Genomic DNA, 22,681 nt, shown 5'->3' with positions numbered 1-22,681 from the left:
CTGCGCCCTGCATCGTATTGATTACACAATGATGATAGAAATTCTCTTCAACCAGTATGCCTTTGTTGATTTTGGGGAATTATGCAATACCTGCCTAATTTTTGTTAATATACTCTATGTAGGGTCTATACTTGTTATCTAAAGTGGCTGAGCAGTTTTCCATTTATGAAATTACAGATTGGCGGATTGATGGTAATTTTGTCATGGATAAGATTATCATAGTCAAATGAACTATGATTCCATTCAAAAACGGACATTTTGAGAAGAGCTGACCATAAGGAGAGGAGAATGACTAGTTAGAGAAAAAGGAGAAGCAGAGAGGTATGTAACCGGATGTGGACTGAGAGTCAGGACATACCATTCTCACTCTACTTTTACTTCCCATGTCACACAGTTACACATATTGTCAGTCTACACTCACAGGGAAGAGGAGCGCCAAACTCAGTCCTTCTCTCAACACACACACAGAACATACCGTTTCTGTCTTTCAACATCAGGAGACCGTCATCATGTGGATCTCTGTGTTTCTGATCAGCTCAAGCCTTCACATTACTGCAGGAAATGAAGGTGAGTCCTACTGTCTTAACCTGTATGTGGTCATGGAGACCTCACTGTTACTGAAAAAAAATGTGGAAAAAAATACTAATGCGTTTAGTATACAAAGTGTACACAATCACATGTTGCTTGTTGCTCTTACTCTGGGGAGATTGTTTATCAACAGTCATCCTTCTGCAGTTCTTTTTCTGGTTCATAAACAATATTTATGGCATATATTTTTTTACTTGTGGTCAAATAAACCTCTGATTTACTTTGGATAAAAGTGTCTGCTAAATGGCATGTGTGGATTCTGTTGCAGATCTCTCAAATAGTTGCTCATAGTTTCAGACTTCATTTTAGAAAGCACTGCCCATAATGGATTGTACTGTGTACATGCAGAATTGTAATAATACTCATAGTAATAAGAATGATGTTGCTCTGTGTTTCAACAGGCTGTACTCTGTCAGGCACTAACCATCCACTGCAGGAGATCACTGCATTCACAGGCCAGTCTGTTCTCCTGCCCTGCTCCTGTACTGTACGTCAGTTTGATACTCCCAGACTCACATGGACTAAATTCACCCTAGGTCAGGAGCCTGTGATATTAACCCAGAGTGATCTCTACATAGACAGAGTGGAGCTGTTGAATATAAAACATCCTGGGAACCTCTCTGTCCTCCTCTCACACCTCACTCAGGATGATCAGGGAGATTACAGATGTAGACTCGAGGATAGTGACAACTGGGACATAGAGAGGGACATCAGACTCTATGTTAAAGGTAAAATATTCATCTCAGGCTTAGACAGCTGTATATAAAAGGTATAACAGTAGAAGGCAAACATCTGTACAAAACCATTCATGGTTTGGTCCATCAAATATATAAGCTATTTCAGATTACTACAGTATATGGCATTGATAATACTGAAGGCTATCAGTAATACTGTTAGTAATGGGTAGTCTTACGTGTTCATGTTAGCAGTTGTAGAGAGCTCCATCATCTAAAATTGATCAAGTAGGTTTCCCTCAACAAATTGCTCTGTTTTGTTGTGGAAAATTACATAATTAGTCATGCTATCCTGTGTTTTACTGCTTAAAGAATAGTCTCTTGTTATATGTTAGTGTTTTTTCTAACCTGATACAAACTTGTCTTGGTGTGACTAAGTCATAAGACTGGTCTTACAGCTAAGAGACATTTGGGTGCCACCGCAGCATGTGAAATCCTGTGGGTTTACTATCTACAGAAAGTCACATGTATGGAACCTTGCAGAAAGGAGTAAAATATAGTGTTTGTTGTTGTGAATGCAGTTAGATGTATGAGCACAAGGTTGATAGCCAGAGGGCTATCTTAAGTTTACACAGACAACAAATTACCTTTTACACACAATCTGCTGACTGCCACATATACAGAAAGGGGTTGTATGCGTTTCAACAGGCTGCAGTTTGTCAGACTCTAACCAACTGGAGATAGTTCGATCCCCGGGCCAGTCTGTGCTCCTGCCCTGCTCCTGCAATGAACTCCAGGCTAAACCTCACAAACTGACATGGACTAAACTCCCCGCTACACCATTAACCAAGCGTGATCTCTCCAGAGACAGAGTGGCAATGTTTAATACTGAGAGCTCTCCAGGGAACCTCTCTGTCCTTCTCTCATTCATCACTAAGGAGGATCAGGGGTGGTACAGGTGTACAATCAACAACCAAGACACTAGAGACATGCATATCACTGTTGAAGGTAAGAGATCTGATAATTATCCATTTTATGAGTGTTGTCTGCACACTGAAAAACAAGCACTGCATTCACCATTTAAGTTGACTTTTTCATGCTCATATAAGATGTGCATAACAAAATAAGTCTGTAAGGGGATAAAGACCTTGCCAGAGACTACAAAAGCACTACCAACAACTGCTTCTAATGGTCAGTTTATGTCCAATGAATATCATGAAATTATACTCCACAGGCAGAATATTTCAAGGAAATTATTCAAATGTCTCAAAATTACACACATCTGCGACAGGTTTCTATCAAATTGTCATTACATTTTCTGTCTGACAGGTTCGAATGGATGACATTTGAACAAAAAACTACATCAGCATACAAGCTGACCACAGTATTCTGTTTTGCACCGAGCAAAGCTCCCTGTTATACTGTAGACTGACTAAACATGTCCATATCCTGTAGGAACAGACACAGTGAGGACGTCAGGAGAAGCTCCATCTGCATCCTCTCTGCAAAACAATACAATCCAATACGTCTTAATGGCTGTCCTACCAGTCATACTGATCATCGCTGGAATGGCTTTGTACATATACAAGAGAAACAAAAGTATTTATCTACAATTGCAACCACTAAAAAAAGCAATGTGGAATGTGGGAATGGTTCATTTTGTGTATTAAACTCTGTTTTTTTATCCCAGGAAAGAAAACCACAGGGAATAATAGTAGAGGGAGCAAAACAGGAGGAGAGAATAATGATGAGGTTGACATCAGACTCTATGTTAAAGGTAAAATATTCATCTCAGGCTTAGACAGCTGTATATAGAAAGTATAACAGTAGAAGGCAAACATCTGTACAAAACCATTCATGGTTTGGTCCATCAAATATATAAGCTATTTCAGATTACTACAGTATATGGCATTGATAATACTGAAGGCTATCAGTAATACTGTTAGTAATGGGTAGTCTTACGTGTTCATGTTAGCAGTTGTAGAGAGCTCCATCATCTAAAATTGATCAAGTAGGTTTCCCTCAACAAATTGCTCTGTTTTGTTGTGGAAAATTACATAATTAGTCATGCTATCCTGTGTTTTACTGCTTAAAGAATAGTCTCTTGTTATATGTTAGTGTTTTTTCTAACCTGATACAAACTTGTCTTGGTGTGACTAAGTCATAAGACTGGTCTTACAGCTAAGAGACATTTGGGTGCCACCGCAGCATGTGAAATCCTGTGGGTTTACTATCTACAGAAAGTCACATGTATGGAACCTTGCAGAAAGGAGTAAAATATAGTGTTTGTTGTTGTGAATGCAGTTAGATGTATGAGCACAAGGTTGATAGCCAGAGGGCTATCTTAAGTTTACACAGACAACAAATTACCTTTTACACACAATCTGCTGACTGCCACATATACAGAAAGGGGTTGTATGTGTTTCAACAGGCTGCAGTTTGTCAGACTCTAACCAACTGGAGATAGTTCGATCCCCGGGCCAGTCTGTGCTCCTGCCCTGCTCCTGCAATGAACTCCAGGCTAAACCTCACAAACTGACATGGACTAAACTCCCCGCTACACCATTAACCAAGCGTGATCTCTCCAGAGACAGAGTGGCAATGTTTAATACTGAGAGCTCTCCAGGGAACCTCTCTGTCCTTCTCTCATTCATCACTAAGGAGGATCAGGGGTGGTACAGGTGTACAATCAACAACCAAGACACTAGAGACATGCATATCACTGTTGAAGGTAAGAGATCTGATAATTATCCATTTTATGAGTGTTGTCTGCACACTGAAAAACAAGCACTGCATTCACCATTTAAGTTGACTTTTTCATGCTCATATAAGATGTGCATAACAAAATAAGTCTGTAAGGGGATAAAGACCTTGCCAGAGACTACAAAAGCACTACCAACAACTGCTTCTAATGGTCAGTTTATGTCCAATGAATATCATGAAATTATACTCCACAGGCAGAATATTTCAAGGAAATTATTCAAATGTCTCAAAATTACACACATCTGCGACAGGTTTCTATCAAATTGTCATTACATTTTCTGTCTGACAGGTTCGAATGGATGACATTTGAACAAAAAACTACATCAGCATACAAGCTGCCACAGTATTCTGTTTTGCACCGAGCAAAGCTCCCTGTTATACTGTAGACTGACTAAACATGTCCATATCCTGTAGGAACAGACACAGTGAGGACGTCAGGAGAAGCTCCATCTGCATCCTCTCTGCAAAACAATACAATCCAATACGTCTTAATGGCTGTCCTACCAGTCATACTGATCATCGCTGGAATGGCTTTGTACATATACAAGAGAAACAAAAGTATTTATCTACAATTGCAACCACTAAAAAAAGCAATGTGGAATGTGGGAATGGTTCATTTTGTGTATTAAACTCTGTTTTTTTATCCCAGGAAAGAAAACCACAGGGAATAATAGTAGAGGGAGCAAAACAGGAGGAGAGAATAATGATGAGGTTGACATCAGACTCTATGTTAAAGGTAAAATATTCATCTCAGGCTTAGACAGCTGTATATAGAAAGTATAACAGTAGAAGGCAAACATCTGTACAAAACCATTCATGGTTTGGTCCATCAAATATATAAGCTATTTCAGATTACTACAGTATATGGCATTGATAATACTGAAGGCTATCAGTAATACTGTTAGTAATGGGTAGTCTTACGTGTTCATGTTAGCAGTTGTAGAGAGCTCCATCATCTAAAATTGATCAAGTAGGTTTCCCTCAACAAATTGCTCTGTTTTGTTGTGGAAAATTACATAATTAGTCATGCTATCCTGTGTTTTACTGCTTAAAGAATAGTCTCTTGTTATATGTTAGTGTTTTTTCTAACCTGATACAAACTTGTCTTGGTGTGACTAAGTCATAAGACTGGTCTTACAGCTAAGAGACATTTGGGTGCCACCGCAGCATGTGAAATCCTGTGGGTTTACTATCTACAGAAAGTCACATGTATGGAACCTTGCAGAAAGGAGTAAAATATAGTGTTTGTTGTTGTGAATGCAGTTAGATGTATGAGCACAAGGTTGATAGCCAGAGGGCTATCTTAAGTTTACACAGACAACAAATTACCTTTTACACACAATCTGCTGACTGCCACATATACAGAAAGGGGTTGTATGTGTTTCAACAGGCTGCAGTTTGTCAGACTCTAACCAACTGGAGATAGTTCGATCCCCGGGCCAGTCTGTGCTCCTGCCCTGCTCCTGCAATGAACTCCAGGCTAAACCTCACAAACTGACATGGACTAAACTCCCCGCTACACCATTAACCAAGCGTGATCTCTCCAGAGACAGAGTGGCAATGTTTAATACTGAGAGCTCTCCAGGGAACCTCTCTGTCCTTCTCTCATTCATCACTAAGGAGGATCAGAGGTGGTACAGGTGTACAATCAACAACCAAGACACTAGAGACATGCATATCACTGTTGAAGGTAAGAGATCTGATAATTATCCATTTTATGAGTGTTGTCTGCACACTGAAAAACAAGCACTGCATTCACCATTTAAGTTGACTTTTTCATGCTCATATAAGATGTGCATAACAAAATAAGTCTGTAAGGGGATAAAGACCTTGCCAGAGACTACAAAAGCACTACCAACAACTGCTTCTAATGGTCAGTTTATGTCCAATGAATATCATGAAATTATACTCCACAGGCAGAATATTTCAAGGAAATTATTCAAATGTCTCAAAATTACACACATCTGCGACAGGTTTCTATCAAATTGTCATTACATTTTCTGTCTGACAGGTTCGAATGGATGACATTTGAACAAAAAACTACATCAGCATACAAGCTGCCACAGTATTCTGTTTTGCACCGAGCAAAGCTCCCTGTTATACTGTAGACTGACTAAACATGTCCATATCCTGTAGGAACAGACACAGTGAGGACGTCAGGAGAAGCTCCATCTGCATCCTCTCTGCAAAACAATACAATCCAATACGTCTTAATGGCTGTCCTACCAGTCATACTGATCATCGCTGGAATGGCTTTGTACATATACAAGAGAAACAAAAGTATTTATCTACAATTGCAACCACTAAAAAAAGCAATGTGGAATGTGGGAATGGTTCATTTTGTGTATTAAACTCTGTTTTTTTATCCCAGGAAAGAAAACCACAGGGAATAATAGTAGAGGGAGCAAAACAGGAGGAGAGAATAATGATGAGGTTGACATCAGACTCTATGTTAAAGGTAAAATATTCATCTCAGGCTTAGACAGCTGTATATAGAAAGTATAACAGTAGAAGGCAAACATCTGTACAAAACCATTCATGGTTTGGTCCATCAAATATATAAGCTATTTCAGATTACTACAGTATATGGCATTGATAATACTGAAGGCTATCAGTAATACTGTTAGTAATGGGTAGTCTTACGTGTTCATGTTAGCAGTTGTAGAGAGCTCCATCATCTAAAATTGATCAAGTAGGTTTCCCTCAACAAATTGCTCTGTTTTGTTGTGGAAAATTACATAATTAGTCATGCTATCCTGTGTTTTACTGCTTAAAGAATAGTCTCTTGTTATATGTTAGTGTTTTTTCTAACCTGATACAAACTTGTCTTGGTGTGACTAAGTCATAAGACTGGTCTTACAGCTAAGAGACATTTGGGTGCCACCGCAGCATGTGAAATCCTGTGGGTTTACTATCTACAGAAAGTCACATGTATGGAACCTTGCAGAAAGGAGTAAAATATAGTGTTTGTTGTTGTGAATGCAGTTAGATGTATGAGCACAAGGTTGATAGCCAGAGGGCTATCTTAAGTTTACACAGACAACAAATTACCTTTTACACACAATCTGCTGACTGCCACATATACAGAAAGGGGTTGTATGTGTTTCAACAGGCTGCAGTTTGTCAGACTCTAACCAACTGGAGATAGTTCGATCCCCGGGCCAGTCTGTGCTCCTGCCCTGCTCCTGCAATGAACTCCAGGCTAAACCTCACAAACTGACATGGACTAAACTCCCCGCTACACCATTAACCAAGCGTGATCTCTCCAGAGACAGAGTGGCAATGTTTAATACTGAGAGCTCTCCAGGGAACCTCTCTGTCCTTCTCTCATTCATCACTAAGGAGGATCAGGGGTGGTACAGGTGTACAATCAACAACCAAGACACTAGAGACATGCATATCACTGTTGAAGGTAAGAGATCTGATAATTATCCATTTTATGAGTGTTGTCTGCACACTGAAAAACAAGCACTGCATTCACCATTTAAGTTGACTTTTTCATGCTCATATAAGATGTGCATAACAAAATAAGTCTGTAAGGGGATAAAGACCTTGCCAGAGACTACAAAAGCACTACCAACAACTGCTTCTAATGGTCAGTTTATGTCCAATGAATATCATGAAATTATACTCCACAGGCAGAATATTTCAAGGAAATTATTCAAATGTCTCAAAATTACACACATCTGCGACAGGTTTCTATCAAATTGTCATTACATTTTCTGTCTGACAGGTTCGAATGGATGACATTTGAACAAAAAACTACATCAGCATACAAGCTGACCACAGTATTCTGTTTTGCACCGAGCAAAGCTCCCTGTTATACTGTAGACTGACTAAACATGTCCATATCCTGTAGGAACAGACACAGTGAGGACGTCAGGAGAAGCTCCATCTGCATCCTCTCTGCAAAACAATACAATCCAATACGTCTTAATGGCTGTCCTACCAGTCATACTGATCATCGCTGGAATGGCTTTGTACATATACAAGAGAAACAAAAGTATTTATCTACAATTGCAACCACTAAAAAAAGCAATGTGGAATGTGGGAATGGTTCATTTTGTGTATTAAACTCTGTTTTTTTATCCCAGGAAAGAAAACCACAGGGAATAATAGTAGAGGGAGCAAAACAGGAGGAGAGAATAATGATGAGGTTAATTAATCATTTAGAAGCTCTATCACAGAGAGAGTGATGGGGAATGAAGATAGAAAGAATACATCCCACTTATCATTGTGTTGTTATATGGTTAAGGGTTCAAAGTTACTGTATGTGTGCCTTATTTTCTGTCTCCTAGGATGATCCTACTGCAATGTATTCCATGGTTGCGGACAGAAACACTGGTTTAAGCATCAACACAACACCACTTAGTGCACTAGTAAGAGAATGTTTGTGTTTGTTTGTTTGTTTTTAAGACTGTTCCTCGATTAAATCATGAAGGTCTCAAAAAGGATTACATCTCAATCCCTGTGCTATTTGTGTGCTAATGAATGTTGCAACTTCATTATACAGTATGTGTCTCATTGTATCTTCCCTCTCTAGGATGATCCCAATGCAATGCATGCTACGGTTCAACACAGAAACGCCAACCAAGAGGATACAACTACACCACTCAGTGCTCCAGTAAGAGAAAGTTTAGTGTGTGTGTGTGTGTGTGTGGTAGTATAAGCGTTATATATAATGTAAAATAGTGTGAATTTGTGCATCCCCAGATGTTAGCAGCATTGCCTGTGTCTCTGAATGTATCTTGTGTTTCTTATCGTCCCTTTATATAGGATGATCCCTCAGTGATATACTGCACCATCGTCCACATGACAGGAAAAGGGAAGGCAGCAGTGAGTCTGGAGAGCAGTGGAGAAATAGAGTACGCCAGTATCAAGACAGGCAGATCCTCCTAGAGCCACTATACAAGGCTCACAGCCTTATAATACAGAGAGATCTCTAACAGTATTGTGCCCAGTATCATGAGGCTTTATCTGGCGCACTTAACTATAAATATATTTCACTCTCCAATTACACATGTTTAGTGGTTAACTGGGCACAGGAAATCAAGGGCGGGTTTACCTACGCTAACATATGGAATTGTTTTAAGATGGTGATACTATCGTTTAGCTACTTTTTTTTTTTTTTTGTGAAGCAGAGACATGCAAAGTGCCTTGAATGGCTTGTGATTTACCTAGTTCCCTTTTTATATTGCTGTTTTATATTGCTGTTTTGTAATAGAGACGGATGACTTCAGCCATTTAAAAAAAAGGGAGATGTGGTTTGATGTGTATAGAAACATCTTTCGCAATCACTATTGCAAGAGGTTTCATTGGTGGCTATTCAAACTGATATATCACCCATTTTAACATATGAATCTTATCTTTCTGCCAAATAGCTGGTACACCTTGAAGAATTCATAATCCTTGAAGTTGACAACAAAAATGTAAAATGTTTGTATTTTTAAGCCTAAATTTGTTACAGCCAACTGTCTTTGTAAAAACAACCTATTGTCGAAACCAGTCAGTTAGCTACTTCCTCTTTGGTCTAATGGACAAATCACAAATTGTTGTATTCCTGAACAAGAAACGCACTCTAGCAATGTCATCAACTGAAGCATATGCTTTTAAAGTGCACATCTAACAGGGAATGTCATGTTAAAGTGTGTATGTTTCTGTACAGACAGTATCTCCATTTGACAAAGTCAGATTTTCCAATTACTTACTTCAGCACACTCCCACAGACCACAAACAGATGGCCATCTACAGCATCTTTTGCAATATACAAATATACAGATATTTCAGTTTTTTTTTAAAGCTAAAAACCTGTTTTTGCTTCATTATGGGGTATTGTGTGTAGACTGATGAGGGGAAGAATTATTTAATCAATGTTAGAATAAGGCTGTAACGCAACAAAATGTGGAAAAAGTCAAGGGGTCTGAATACTTTCCAAATGCACTTATCAGATCTGTTTTTGATATGTCCTCATTCTCAGCACTAACATGTCTGTGACTTTTCCTTTTAAACATGATAATATTAACATGCTGATGTAGTAGACGCTTTTATCCAAAGCGACTAACACGAAGTAAACATATTTAGTAGCCTATATGTAGCCCATGGGCAAGTGGCTAACCTTGTGGATGTTGCTAACCCTATGCTGATAAACTTCACAAAACAAGTGTGAATGAACTGTTTTTGCCTGTCTCTTAAACATTGTGTGGAATCTTTATTATTGGGTTATTATCCCTAGCTACTAAGTTTACCATGTTACGAAGTACAAGAAATACAACAGGAAATGGCAAGTTGTAACTCTAAATCCAACAGGGGATTATTGGTGAAGACCCACCAGAACAGACACAAGTCAAACACATTGAGGTGATTTGACCAATAAAATGACAAGGAAAGGGTAGAACATTGAGAAGAGATTAGGATTAAACAGATGGAGAAGAAGGGCGTTTGGTGGTAATAATGTTTTCCAGGCATTTGTTCTTGCTGAGCGTGGTGTGTGCTCCCCACTACTGGAGATACGTAGGTCTCCAATGCCATGCAGTAGGTACGCCAGTCCTTGCCCATGGCCAAGAAACCTACAGAGCAAAGCAATTATAGTAAAGTATTGCACTTCTAACCAATAAAGAACATCGTTGCAAAGTTTGAGACAATTCTGTTTCAAGAAATTTTTAAGATCTGTAGTGTCATATCAAATCAAATTAAATCAAATTGTATTTGTCACCTGCGCCGAATCCACAGGTGTAGACCTTACAGTGAAATGCTTACTTTACAAGCCCTTTACCAACAATGCAGTTTTAAGAAGAAAAAAAAGTAAGAGATAGCATAACAAATAATTAGACAACATAGTAAAAAGCAATTGCTGGGCTATATAAAGGGGATGCCAGTACATAGTCAATGTGTCAATGTGCACGGGCACCGGTGTGGAGGTAATTGAGGTAATTATGTACAAGTAGGTAGAGGTATTAAAGTGGCTATGCATAGATAATAACAGAGAGTAGCAGCAGTGTAGGGGGGGGGGGCAGTCTATGACTAGGGTGGCTGGAGTCTTTGACAATATTTAGGTCCTTCCTCTAACACTGCCTGGTATGGAGGTCCTGGATGGCAGGAAGATTGGCCCCGGTAATGTACTGGGCCGTACGCACTACCCTCTGTAGTGCCTTGCGGTCGGAGGCCGAGCAGTTGCCATACCAGGCAGTGATGCAACCCGTCAGGATGCTCTCGATGGTGCAGCTGTAAAACCTTTTGAGGATCTGAGGACCCATGCCAAATCAATTCAATCTCCTGAGGGGGAATATATTTTGTCGTGCCCTCTTCACGACTGTCTTGGTGTGCTTGGACCATGTTAGTTTGTTGGTGATGTGGACGCCAAGGAACTTGAAGCTCTCAACCTGATCCACTACAGCCCCGTCGATGAGAATGGGGGCGTGCTCAGTCCCAGTTTTCCTGTAGTCCACAATCATCTGATTTGTCTTGATCACGTTGAGGGAGAGGTTGTTGTCCTTGCACCACACGGTCAGGACTCTGACCTCCTCCCTATAGGCTGTCTCATCATTGTCGGTGATCAGGCCTACCACTGTTGTGTCATCAGCAAACCTAATGATGGTGTTGGATTCGTGCCTGACAGTGCAGTCATGAGTGAACAGGGAGTAGAGGAGGGGACTGAGCATGCACCCCTGATCAGATAGTAATGGGGGAAAAAGTAAAGTGCCGAGTGTTAATTCACGAAAGGCTCACCCAGCTGGATCAGTAAAAATGGTCTGATTAGGAGATATTATGTTTAATAGCATGCCTGGTCTAGTAAATAAGCAGCAGCCACAAGATGTTTAAAGTCATCTTCCCTTTGAATTTTAAGATTATATGTGACAAGTTATATAATAACCCAAGCTCTGCTGATACCTAAAAGGTTATTTCAGCTTTCAGTTTAAGCTTTTTAAGCTATGAAGCACAGGGAAAGACTCTATTCACGCCACTTCGATACCAAAGTGACTTTTTCGTACCAGGTTAAGAGAATTGACGCAGAAGGTTAAGCAAATTAATGCAGCAGGTTAGGAGAATTAACATAGCAGGTTAGCAAAAATTCTCTCCTAACCTGCTATGAAAGTCCCATGAAGTACCACCGCCAGCAATGCATCTTGGTCTTGTTTTCCAGCTGCACGCACCCCCTACCCCCACTTTCTTCAGGCAGGTACAGGGTCACCTGTCCTCCTGCAGGCCCCGTTGTGTCGGAATCTTCTTCTTCTTCTATGGTATATTGGCAATGGTATATCGCCACTTACTGTGAGGGATGGAAACAGGATTCCCAAAAATGAAACAAAATACCAATAAATAATAAAAATATACATGTATATAAAAATAAATTAACTAAAATAAAACTACCAAAAAATAAACAAAATCAAAATTTTCTGTTAAAAATGTAACAGATCTGATCCCTACACAGGCTCAAGGGGAACCTGGGAGAGCGGGTCTTCCAACGCCAGTACACATTAAGCCCCAAAAACGTTTCTACCGCAGCCACAATAATGTCCAGTTTCTTAGACTTCTTTGAGACTTGAGCCGTACAGTTTATAACTGTGGCATTGAATGCCACAAAATCCATATTTTGACTGGCAGCAAACATTTACTACAGGCTGTGGCATTTCCACTACCATATCTTCACTAGCATCACTTGTATTCTCAATTATTTGAATCGCCTCCACATAGGAGATTCGATAGACCGCTCTAACTTTTGCCATGTCAATCTCCTTCACCCTTACAGGGCACTCCAGGAACGCTGGATCATGATCCTCACCACAATTGCAACGCTGTCCTCCTTCAACACACCGTTCTTCAATATACTCTTTCTGTCTGCACATACTTGAAACATGGCCAAATCCTTTACAAAGCTTACACTGCAATGGTTTGGGGATGAAATATCTTACAGCGTATCTTACATAACCAAGCTTCACATGCGTATGTATTTGCTCTTTATCAAAAAACTACAGGACCAGCAGACTTTCTTATTTTTCTCCATTCACCCACCGGGAACCTGAACATCGATTTTCACCCCTGAGATGACTCCTTTGAAGGGTGCTCTACTCAAGTTCAAAACCTCTGTTGTTCGGATTCTTTTGAGGCTCACTGCAATCTTACTCTGTTCTTCAGAAATACAATTAATCAAAATAAGGTCACTCCTGGTCACTCTGACAGACTCCACTCCACTTTTCCCAGCGCATACTTAACCATTTGACACCTCAAACGTGTTTTTCCCACATATGCATCCTTACTCAACAAACGCATTACAACAAGAAGTGATTCATTATCATTCATACACATATCCTCCACTCCAATTTTTGCCAATTTTATTTTTGTTCAGGTTTTCACTACTATTGTTGTCCATTCAAAACATTTGTCTTCACCAACTTTGCTCGACGCGTTGCTTGATTCGAACACAGCATCCACTTCTGCCATATTTTCCCTCGTGTCGGAATCACCCCACAAGAGGCGCTCTGATGTCGTAATTAGCACAGGCGGTCGGTAGTGGAAAGACAGGAAGAAGAGAGATCATGATACAGAAAGCAGTGGGACGGCTAGTAAAGAAAGCATAAAGAGGGCCAGGGTAGGAAGCAGGAGTAGTGATGTGTTGGAGTGGAAAGTGGTGCTAGTGTTGAGAGGGCTTCACTTACACGCTATCCGACTAACTAATGCTGTAGAGAAAGAGGTAGGTGAAGTGAAATTAGCCCGGTTCATTGGAAATGGTAGATTGTTAATATTGTGTGATAGCCAGTCTCACTAAGAGAACATTTTGAAAATGGAAAAGCTTAATGGGAAGAAGATTAAAAGTCATGTCCCTGGTGCTTATCCTAGGTTGAGGGCAGTCATCACTGGGGTCCCAATATTTTTGTTCATAGATTATATTAAAAAGATATAGGCTCAGTCATGATGTACGGTTATCAATACGACCCGGGTTGTGGAAAGCAGAAATGCCAGGTTGAGGGTATTGTGGAGATGACAAAATAGATATTGGTGTTAATAGATGTTACTGTTGGTTGTTGACATGCTGAGCAATCCTAAGGGTGGAGTGTTTCAGCATGATATAGATCAACTTCAATGAGGTTGGGGAAGTGTTTTGGGGGGAGGGTGAGGTAGAAGTTAGGGATTTATTTGGTTTTGAATTTTATTTTCATGGTAGTACAGAATTGGGCAGATCATGATTGATCGTACATTCCAGCACAGTTGGTGGCGGCATTCACTTTAACGATTATTTTCGGGCCGCCATAATATCATAGAATAATTCGAATTACCTCAAGCGCAGCAAGTCTGGTGATTGTTTTCATCCCCTACGTGCAGTAGATGGCAGCAAATCTGCAGAACGATGTGGAAATATTTTGTAACAGTAGAGGTAGAAATCTTCTTCTCTGGTGGTTTTGTTTTGAGTCTTTGGGGGACCAAAACAACACGACGTAAATAATGTGTTAAAAGCCATTAGGAATGATAGTTAAGCATTTGTCTCACATTCGTAAAATAGAAATACCATCAGCTGACATCGAAAGTACACCGTTCCTTCTGCGTTAAATGCTCCTGAAGTCATCATTTTGGTAAGTTCTTTGACGGCTAGTCATAGGTAATTTAGATAGCTAACGTTAGCTGTGTAACCAGACAACGTCAACATACTGTGTATCAGCTGAATGGCTGTATCTAGTTTGCTTGCACCATGTGACTTTGCAGCGTGTACGGTTGTGTTCGCTAGCTAGCCACATACATTTGCACCGGTTAGCTAGCTATATTAATAGCTATAACGTTAGATCGCTCTCCTTCAGCTACCCTCCCGGCTAAGCAACCTGGGCTGGGCCGTGATTTAAAAAAAATACTTATATTTAACCTTTTATTTCTAGCACTGACATGCCTTAAACCGCTGCGCCACTCCGGAGCCCAGGGGCTAACGTTATGTCGCTAGTTAACAAGTTGTTTAGCTAACCAGCTCGTTAGGGCCAAGGTTGCTATTTACCTCTTAAACAGCAATAGACTGTTGCCTATAGTCAAGACTAGCTAGCTATGTTAGTCTTAACAGAGATTGTCTTTGATTTTTTATTTTCTTATTTAACCAGTGTTTAACTAGGCAAGTCAGTTAAGAACACATTCTTATTTACAATGACAGCCTACTTGTAAAGCCCCCCCCCCCTAGCCCGGATGAAGCTGTGCCAATTGTGTACTGGCCTAAGCGACTCCCAATCACGGCCGGTTGTGATACAGACGGGATCGAACCTGTTTCAGTAGTGACACCTACTTAGTGCCTTACCCCCTCTGGAGCCTTGTTGTTTAATATTCCTGTCCCGGGCATTTGGTCTGTATAATTATACTTTCCACTAACTTCTGTGTTTGTCCAATCAATGATTTTAATTGCAAGCGTTTGTTTTCGCAGATGCCATTGCCTATGTGTAGATTTATTTAACGATCTAGCTAGATAACGGTCACACAGAATATATTTCAACTTGTTAACAACCAACTTGACGTGTATCTTTCAGATGCCATGGTAAATGACTGCATTGGTCCGAAGAGCATCTGAGCTACAGTCATTATCATGGAACAGAAAAGGCTTTCAGAATAAGTCACTTGCCCACACACATGAGTGCTGTGTTCCCCTTGCGCTGGGCCAAGCGCCATGCCTGACCGGGACAGCACCTACCTGTCAGGTGGTGGTGGGAGCAGCGGCGGCGGGGTGGGTACTAGTGTAAGCGAGGAAGTGGGGTCTGGTTTAGGACAGGGCACGGGAGAAGGCCGGGGGGGATCCGCAGGAGGTGAAAACTGTGGCTCTGGTTCTGGGGGCATGGGTGGAGGAGGGGCCCTGGGGAATGGGAACAACTGCGGGGGAGGTGGAGCCGGGGGCCCGGGGTCAGGACCGGCCCCGGACGGGGTCTGCAGAGACTTCTTGAGGAACGTGTGTAAGAGGGGAAAACGCTGCCGCTTCAAACACCCCGACTTCAACGAGGTGCCAGACCTCGGGGTGCAGAAGAACGAGTTTGTATTCTGCCACGACTACCAGAACAAGGAGTGTGTCCGCTCCAACTGCCGCTTCGTCCACGGCTCCAAGGAGGATGAGGACTACTATAAGAAGTCAGGGGAGCTACCCCTCAGGTTGAGGGGGAAAGTAGCTGCAGGACTGGGCCTGTCCCCCATGGACCTCCCACACAGCCGAGGGGAGGTCCCCATCTGCAGGGACTTTCTGAAGGGTGAGTGCCAGCGGGGCAGCAAGTGTAAGTTCCGCCACGTCAAGAAGGACAACGAGTATGAGCCGGCAAGAGTGGGTGTGGGGAGTGTGTTGGGCCCAGGGGCCAGTGGGATGGTGAACACAGGTGGAGGGGTTGGGGTGGGTGCCTGTGGAGGCATGGCTGGACTGGTGGGGGGTGGAGGTGGGGGCAACATGATGGGGATGGGCTGCCCCAGCCTTGGGGGTTGCAGAGACCCGGGTATCTTAGGGGTGGGAGGAGTAGGGGTAAGTGGGATTGGGGGTTGCATCTCCATGGGGGCCTCAGGACCTCGTCGTTTTGACAGGGGCCCCTGCTCGGCGTACGACCCCCTGTTTGAGAGCGGTCTGTATGAGACATCGCCCCTGGAAGCCCCTGTGGACCACACAATGCTGCAGCTGAAGAGACGCAGGCTGGAGGGTCTCCGGCTAGACGGGAACGGAGGGGGGCACTATGAGATGGGGGTGCAGGCGGCCCTCTCACCCCAGCCCCTGGAGTACAGGTTTCTGGAGGAGGAAAACACCCTGCTGAGGAGGAGAGTGGATGAATTGAAGAAACAGGTCAGTCTAGCAGACGGGTGATGATGAACATACCTCCACACATAATCAACAACCACACATAACAATACAATGTATCTATTAACTTTTTAAGATCACTCCTCAAACACCTTGTTAATCTTTTCTTCAGGTCTCAAACCTCATGGCCACCAACGAGGTGCTGCTGGAGCAGAATGCCCAGTTCCGGAGCCAGACCAAGGTGTCGGTGATGACCCTGTCCTCCACCCCAGCCCCCTCTGAGCAGACCATGGCGTCCCCCGTGGGCTCGGTCAGTTCCTACAACCACAGCATCGCCCAGACCCATACCACCCTGAGCAGCGCCGGGCTGCAGCCTCGTACCGTCACCCTCACACAGCAGGACCTAGTGGCCCCCACCGGTGCCCCTACAGTGCCCCCATCTAACGCTGCCCCACCCAGTGCTCCCCTGCCCCACCTCAACCCCGAGATCACCCCGCTCTCAGCCGCCCTGGTTCAGACCATTGCCCAGGGCATGGTGCCTCCCGTCTCCATGGCACCCGTCACTGTTTCAGTGGCACCGGTGGCTGTATCCATGGCACAGCCTCTGCCTGGCATCACTATAAGCCATGCCACCACCCCCATGGTGTCATACCCTATCGCCAGCCAGAGTATGAGGATCACCACCATACCTCACTGATGCAGCACACTCTCTAGGACCCTCCTATGGAACAAAAGATGGAATTCTACATACCATCCCTCAAGTTTTAATTACCCACTGCTGAATGACTTGAGGGGAGACGTTGAGGTGGGTGAGCCCTAATGCCCACATGCCATGGGCAGAGAAAAGGTTAATGATGATAGGATGCCTTCACCACACAAACCCTGCTCTGTGGCAGCGTTGCAGGTAGTCCCTGAGGTGACCTCTGAACTTCTTAAAGGTTTGTGTGCCAAAGGGACTTCTTCAAAGCAACACCAAAAATAACAACAAACTGTAAAAATGTCAGGGTGATGTTCTTTGACAAATGACTGTCATGACATTGCAAGGGGTTTATGACATTTCAGTAGCTTCCATTATTTATGTTTATGGGTTTTGCTTGTGTAACTTTGCTTGTGTAACTCACAAGAAAATGAATTTGTCCTGTTATTACTAATTAATCAAGTTATCTAGAGTAATGTTATGGGAGGATAAGGTTACTGATTGACACACCATCAGATCTGGAAATAAAAGGATACCGGTCTGTAGTGTGATGTCAGAGGGGTCGTGTGTTGGTTTTTTGAGGAGGGGAGTGACTCAGGCCATTTTGAAGTCAGAGTGGACGAAGCCTGTGGTCAGGGATAAGTTGAGGGAAGTAAGGAATGGGAGAAAGTCTCCAGAGATGGTCTGGAGGGGATGGGGTCGAGTGGGCAGGTTTTAGGGCGGCCGTACCTCAAGTCACAGGATTTCATCTGGAGAGAGAGGAGAAAGATGTCTAGGAGTAGTTCTGTGTGAATGGGACAGAGAGGGAGGGGGTGAAGGATTGAGGAGGAAAATAATTTCCTAGAGTTAGAGGCAGAAGTTGGACATTTAGAGTGATAGTGGCTTTAGCAGCAGATAGAGGGGGGAGTGAAAGGGAGATTTAGTTACCTCCATTTTCACTCAGCAGCCTGCAGCCCTGTTCTGTAAGTTCACAATGAGTCACTCAGCGCAGGGGAGGGCCGAGACGGACGGATGCAAAAAAGATGGAGCGTAATGTTGAAGAGGAAAAATCAGGAGGGAGAGAATTGCGACAGCACATGACCGTCTGGGTAGGGGTTGAGTGGATAGGGTTGGAGGAGATGGAGACTGACACTGAAACAAAGTAGGGATCAGCGACCTGGAAGGGGTTTCAGTGAAATTAGTAGGCGAACAGCCTCTAGTAAAAATGAGGTCAAGCGTATTACCAGCCTTGTGAGTGGAAGGGGACTAGGAAAGGGTGAGGGCAAGGAGGGAAAATGAATCGATGGCAGGCGTCGCGAGGTTGAAGTCGCCCATTACAAAGAGAGGTGAGCCATTGTCAGGAAATTAGCTTATCAAGGTGTCAAGCTCATTGAGGAACTCTTAAGAAATCGGCTAGAGTGGCAACAAATCTGCCCAATTAGCTGATTAGCTTTTCATACTCTGCAGATACCCATACTTGAATAAACCTGGGTCAATGGAAACCTACCGACTGAAGCGGATTAAACAGCATGATATTACACAGGTGCACCTTGTGCTGGGAACAAAAGGCCACTAAAATGTGCAGTTTTGTCACCGTGATTGACCACGCACTACCGCACAGTAGGTGGCGGCATGCACAAACAAAATGTACGAACGCCATGATAATGAAGAAGAAGAAAGTGCCTGCTGATTTGAGATGATTCCACAAAGCCAATTTATGCTTGATCCAAAAATGTGGTAGGTGGGGGCGGTATGTTCTGTATAAACAAACTTACTTTCTTGACAACTTCCTTCACAATAGCTCTGCTCCGCAAAAAGTAATAAAGCCCTGACATCTACGGAGGCTGCATCACAGTAAATGCTGTATGGCCACTTCAGATTCGGATTAACCATTCAGATCCTTTTATGCTTGATGCGACAATGGGATCCGGAGGCTCGCTATGGAGGTTTGCGGAGGCCAAATCGAGTTCCACCCCGCATCTCTGTGGGCCTCCCAATTGTATCAATGCAGAGGGCTTCGTATAGCTCCGCATTGACATAATTGGTTACGATAGGTGGCGGCGGTACATCCTGTATATACAGTGGAGGCTGCTGAGGAGAGGATGGCTCATAATAATGGCTGGAACGGAGCGAATGGAATAGCATCAAACTCATGGAAACCATATGTTTGATGTATTTGACACTATTCCACTTTTTCCCGAACAGAAAGCGCCCCAGGTTAGCGAGTCCGTCTTCCCGCACTACACACTCAGTGCCCCCCTGCCAAAAAAAAAAAGCACCATTCTGCACTAACTGTAATTTTTATTCAGACATTTGGAACAACACAAATAAACAATCATAACATTTAAAACGATATAAATATAAACATATATACACAAATAAGACTAACAAAGACAAATAGAAACACATTTGTGTTGATTTGGCACTCGAGCATCAATACATTACCCATCCCCCAACACTATCAACCAAGAGTCAAGACTAAACCAATTCACCTTGGGTGTGCAGACTGGTTTTATATTATTCTCAACGATTTCGCACAAACCAGAAAAAAATGCAACAATAAGTCTGTGAAACTATATATTCACAGTATTATGAATTGAGGTTTATTTGGTAGCATTTCATAGTGTGACTGATTTTACTAATTGCGTTAGTACTGTCCAAAGTTAGAGGTGCGCTATTTGATAGGGGGAGCGGGAGTCTCGGACTTTCAGTGGGGAGACCTGAGGTCAACCTACCCTCGCCTGCCTAGCTCACAAACTAGAATCAGGACGCCCACTCCGACAAGGTTAATTGACCCACAGTCCCACACGGTGACATGATATCATTGACGTGACGTGAAAATGAGCGATAGAAAACCAATCGCGCAAATGTCACCATTCCCCCAAAAATTGTGCGGGTGTCCCGTGCCATCCCCGGTAAGATGCCCCCTTGGGCGGTTGCCCATGTCGTCTATACCTAAATCCGCCACTGAACACACTAGACTACTGCAACACAGTTTCCCCTGCCATAAACCCTCACATTGGTGCCACAAAAGAGAGAAGATGATTATGTGGAGGTTCGCACACAGAAATTCCTAAATGTGTGTCTTTTAGATTAAATTATTTGTCTGCAATATGTGATCTTTATGGATTGTGAGGTTTGAATAGTCGGAAGACAATATATTTGGTGAGAATCACAACATAGGGTACAAAATCTATTCTAGCTCTAAAAGGAACAGTAGCCTTCCTTGGGTGTACAATTTTCAATTACAATATTATATATTCTGCAGTTATTCCATTGCTATTTATTCTGTTACCAAACAAATGTACGTGTTAAAGGGCCTCCCGGGTGGCGCAGTGGTCTAAGGCTGTGCCACCAGAGACTCTGTGTTTGAGCCCAGGCTCTGTCGCAGCCGGCCAAGACCGGGAGGTCCATGGGGCGACGCACAATTGGCCTAGCGTCGTCTGGGTTAGGGAGGGTTTGCCGGTAGGGATACCCTTGTCTCAACTACTGTGGCAGGCTAGGCACAATGCGCGCTGAACAGGTCGCTAGGTGCATGGTGTTTCCTCTGACACATTGGTGCGACTGGCTTCCGGGTTGGATGCGCGCTGTGTTAAGAAGCAGTGAACAGGCAGTTAACCCACTGTTCCTAGGCCGTCATTGAAAATAATAATTTGTTCTTGGCCCCTGCAATTGTGTCACACCCTCAGTATGGTTAGTAAGTGATAAGCAGTAAGGGGCAGTCACTACCATCAGGGGTCTTTTTTTAATTTTTTTATTCTGTGTTACAGCATTCAACCCACATAATTTATAATGAATGTAATATTTTAAAAATATATAGAACTCGAAAAAACATGATTATTTTTTTAAATTACCGAAACGAAACATACTAAAAAAGCACTAATCCCTCAGCACTAAAACAAAGCTAAGGGTGGCAGAGTTTTGTCTAGAATGGAAACAGATTTAGTCAAATTGGACTTTTCGTAGCACTAGCAGGTTATGATGATTAACGTAGTAGGTTAGGATAATTAGGTTATGGTTAGGTGTTATGTACCTCAGCAAGCAAACCAAAAATGTTGCTCAAACAGAGGGGGGAACTAACAGGTGGGATTTTAGGAGGTGTTCTGAAAGTTGACTGGCAACAACAACTGGGACCTAAGACACCCACCATGAGCACCCACTAAATTTGCCCAAGAAGAGCCCAACAAAATAAAAACTCACACCAAACTTAAAGACAGGAAGCAAAACATAAAAATGAGGGAAATCAGAAAGGATTGTTTTTTAGAAATCAAATAGGGAAAGCCAACCAAAGGTGTTAACCCTCCACATCTCTCAAGCCAACTGGGGCACTGACTAAAGAGGTGACACCCATCGGTGCGCCCAATGTGCTAACGTCCAACCTCAAAATATAAACGGAAAAACCAAAGCCTGTAAAAGTTAGGAAAGGGGTTAGGGTTAGCTAAAATGCAATAAATAAATAGTTTGACATCAATTTGACAAAAGCTGTACCATCTAGCCAAGACCCTGGTACAGGCTTTAGGGGGGATTGCGTTGGCGACCTGTCATTCAGGGCAGGTGGAGCAGTTTGCAAGCAATGTAAAAAATATATATGAAAAAATAAAGCTGCATACAAACATAATCTCTTTTTTGCTTTCTTGAGAATGGCAGCTCCAAAATGCAGATGTTTGCCCCACCAAGATGTACTAAAATCGCCACTGGGGGATTGGGAAAGGATAGGAGCTCTGCAAGTGTAAAATAAACAGAAATGCATGGGTTATAGTCTGTGAATTTCTTTTCTGTATTGACTATATGGGTAATTTTGGGTACAACTCTGAAAAACATAATGAATAGGCCTACTATATGTTTTTTGGGGGGATCCAATGTGTTCATTTCCCCCGCAGCTGTGCCTTCTCGTCTCTCAAACCGAAATTAGATGCCTGGGGTGGGAGAATTTCTCATAGACATTTTTACAGATTCGAACAATTGAATAATGCTTTCGCGGCACTTCAGCACGCAGTGACAGTTCGCTTCAGTTTTTCCGCAACCCTAACCTTTAGTTGCCAACTATCGACAAGTCAAGCATGCGAAATCAGGAATGAGTCAAATAATTCGACTGCTGCTTTTCTCTTCAGTCCTTGCTATCTGGGATCCTTAAGACGTCGAACTCTGACGTCACCCCATTGAAATAGACATTTTAACGGGTAATAGTTGGTTAAGGGTTAAGGGAAGGGACGTCCCAAGAATCCCTGATAGCAGTAATCATTTTCATTTTAT

At 42.6% G+C, this 22,681-nt stretch overlaps 2 protein-coding genes across 3 annotated transcripts; both read left to right on the top strand.

Annotated features, from left to right (window-relative positions):
• The first annotated feature begins 400 nt into the window (after positions 1-400).
• On the top strand, positions 401-10,199 carry LOC139369794 (uncharacterized). Its single transcript, XM_071109061.1, has 8 exons — positions 401-567; positions 990-1,316; positions 1,971-2,270; positions 2,718-2,861; positions 2,953-3,014; positions 8,324-8,404; positions 8,569-8,649; positions 8,802-10,199. The coding sequence occupies exons 1-8, from the start codon at positions 510-512 to the stop codon at positions 8,922-8,924; spliced, it is 1,176 nt and encodes a 391-aa protein (XP_070965162.1). The 5' UTR covers positions 401-509; the 3' UTR covers positions 8,925-10,199.
• A 3,398-nt stretch (positions 10,200-13,597) lies between these two features.
• LOC139371023 (zinc finger CCCH domain-containing protein 10-like) lies at positions 13,598-19,093 on the top strand. Of its 2 annotated transcripts, none has more exons than XM_071111050.1 (3): positions 13,598-13,713; positions 15,518-16,797; positions 16,925-18,930. In XM_071111050.1, exons 2-3 carry the CDS (start codon positions 15,655-15,657, stop codon positions 17,447-17,449), a joined length of 1,668 nt encoding a protein of 555 aa, XP_070967151.1. In that variant the 5' UTR covers positions 13,598-13,713; positions 15,518-15,654; the 3' UTR covers positions 17,450-18,930. The 2 variants fall into 2 exon arrangements, with proteins under 2 accessions (XP_070967151.1, XP_070967149.1); XM_071111048.1 differs by lacking the exon at positions 13,598-13,713 and adding an exon at positions 14,360-14,590 and having other exon boundaries at positions 16,925-19,093.
• Positions 19,094-22,681: the final 3,588 nt, after the last annotated feature.

The sequence above is a fragment of the Oncorhynchus clarkii genome, chromosome 17, assembly GCF_045791955.1.
Source record: "Oncorhynchus clarkii lewisi isolate Uvic-CL-2024 chromosome 17, UVic_Ocla_1.0, whole genome shotgun sequence".
NCBI classification, from domain to species: Eukaryota; Metazoa; Chordata; class Actinopteri; order Salmoniformes; family Salmonidae; genus Oncorhynchus; species Oncorhynchus clarkii.
The sequence above is the reverse complement of the archived record's forward strand: the minus strand, read 5'-3'. Positions and strand labels throughout refer to the sequence as shown.

Bases quoted from the DNA above. Each gene is read 5' to 3' on its own strand.
- LOC139369794 (XM_071109061.1), top strand. From the start codon at position 510: ATGTGGATCTCTGTGTTTCTGATCAGCTCAAGCCTTCACATTACTGCA. The intron at 8,405-8,568 runs GTAAGAGAATGT...TTCCCTCTCTAG, and splicing joins CAACACCACTTAGTGCACTA to GATGATCCCAATGCAATGCA. The intron at 8,650-8,801 runs GTAAGAGAAAGT...CCCTTTATATAG, and splicing joins CTACACCACTCAGTGCTCCA to GATGATCCCTCAGTGATATA.
- LOC139371023 (XM_071111048.1), top strand. From the start codon at position 15,655: ATGCCTGACCGGGACAGCACCTACCTGTCAGGTGGTGGTGGGAGCAGC. The intron at 16,798-16,924 runs GTCAGTCTAGCA...TCTTTTCTTCAG, and splicing joins TGGATGAATTGAAGAAACAG to GTCTCAAACCTCATGGCCAC.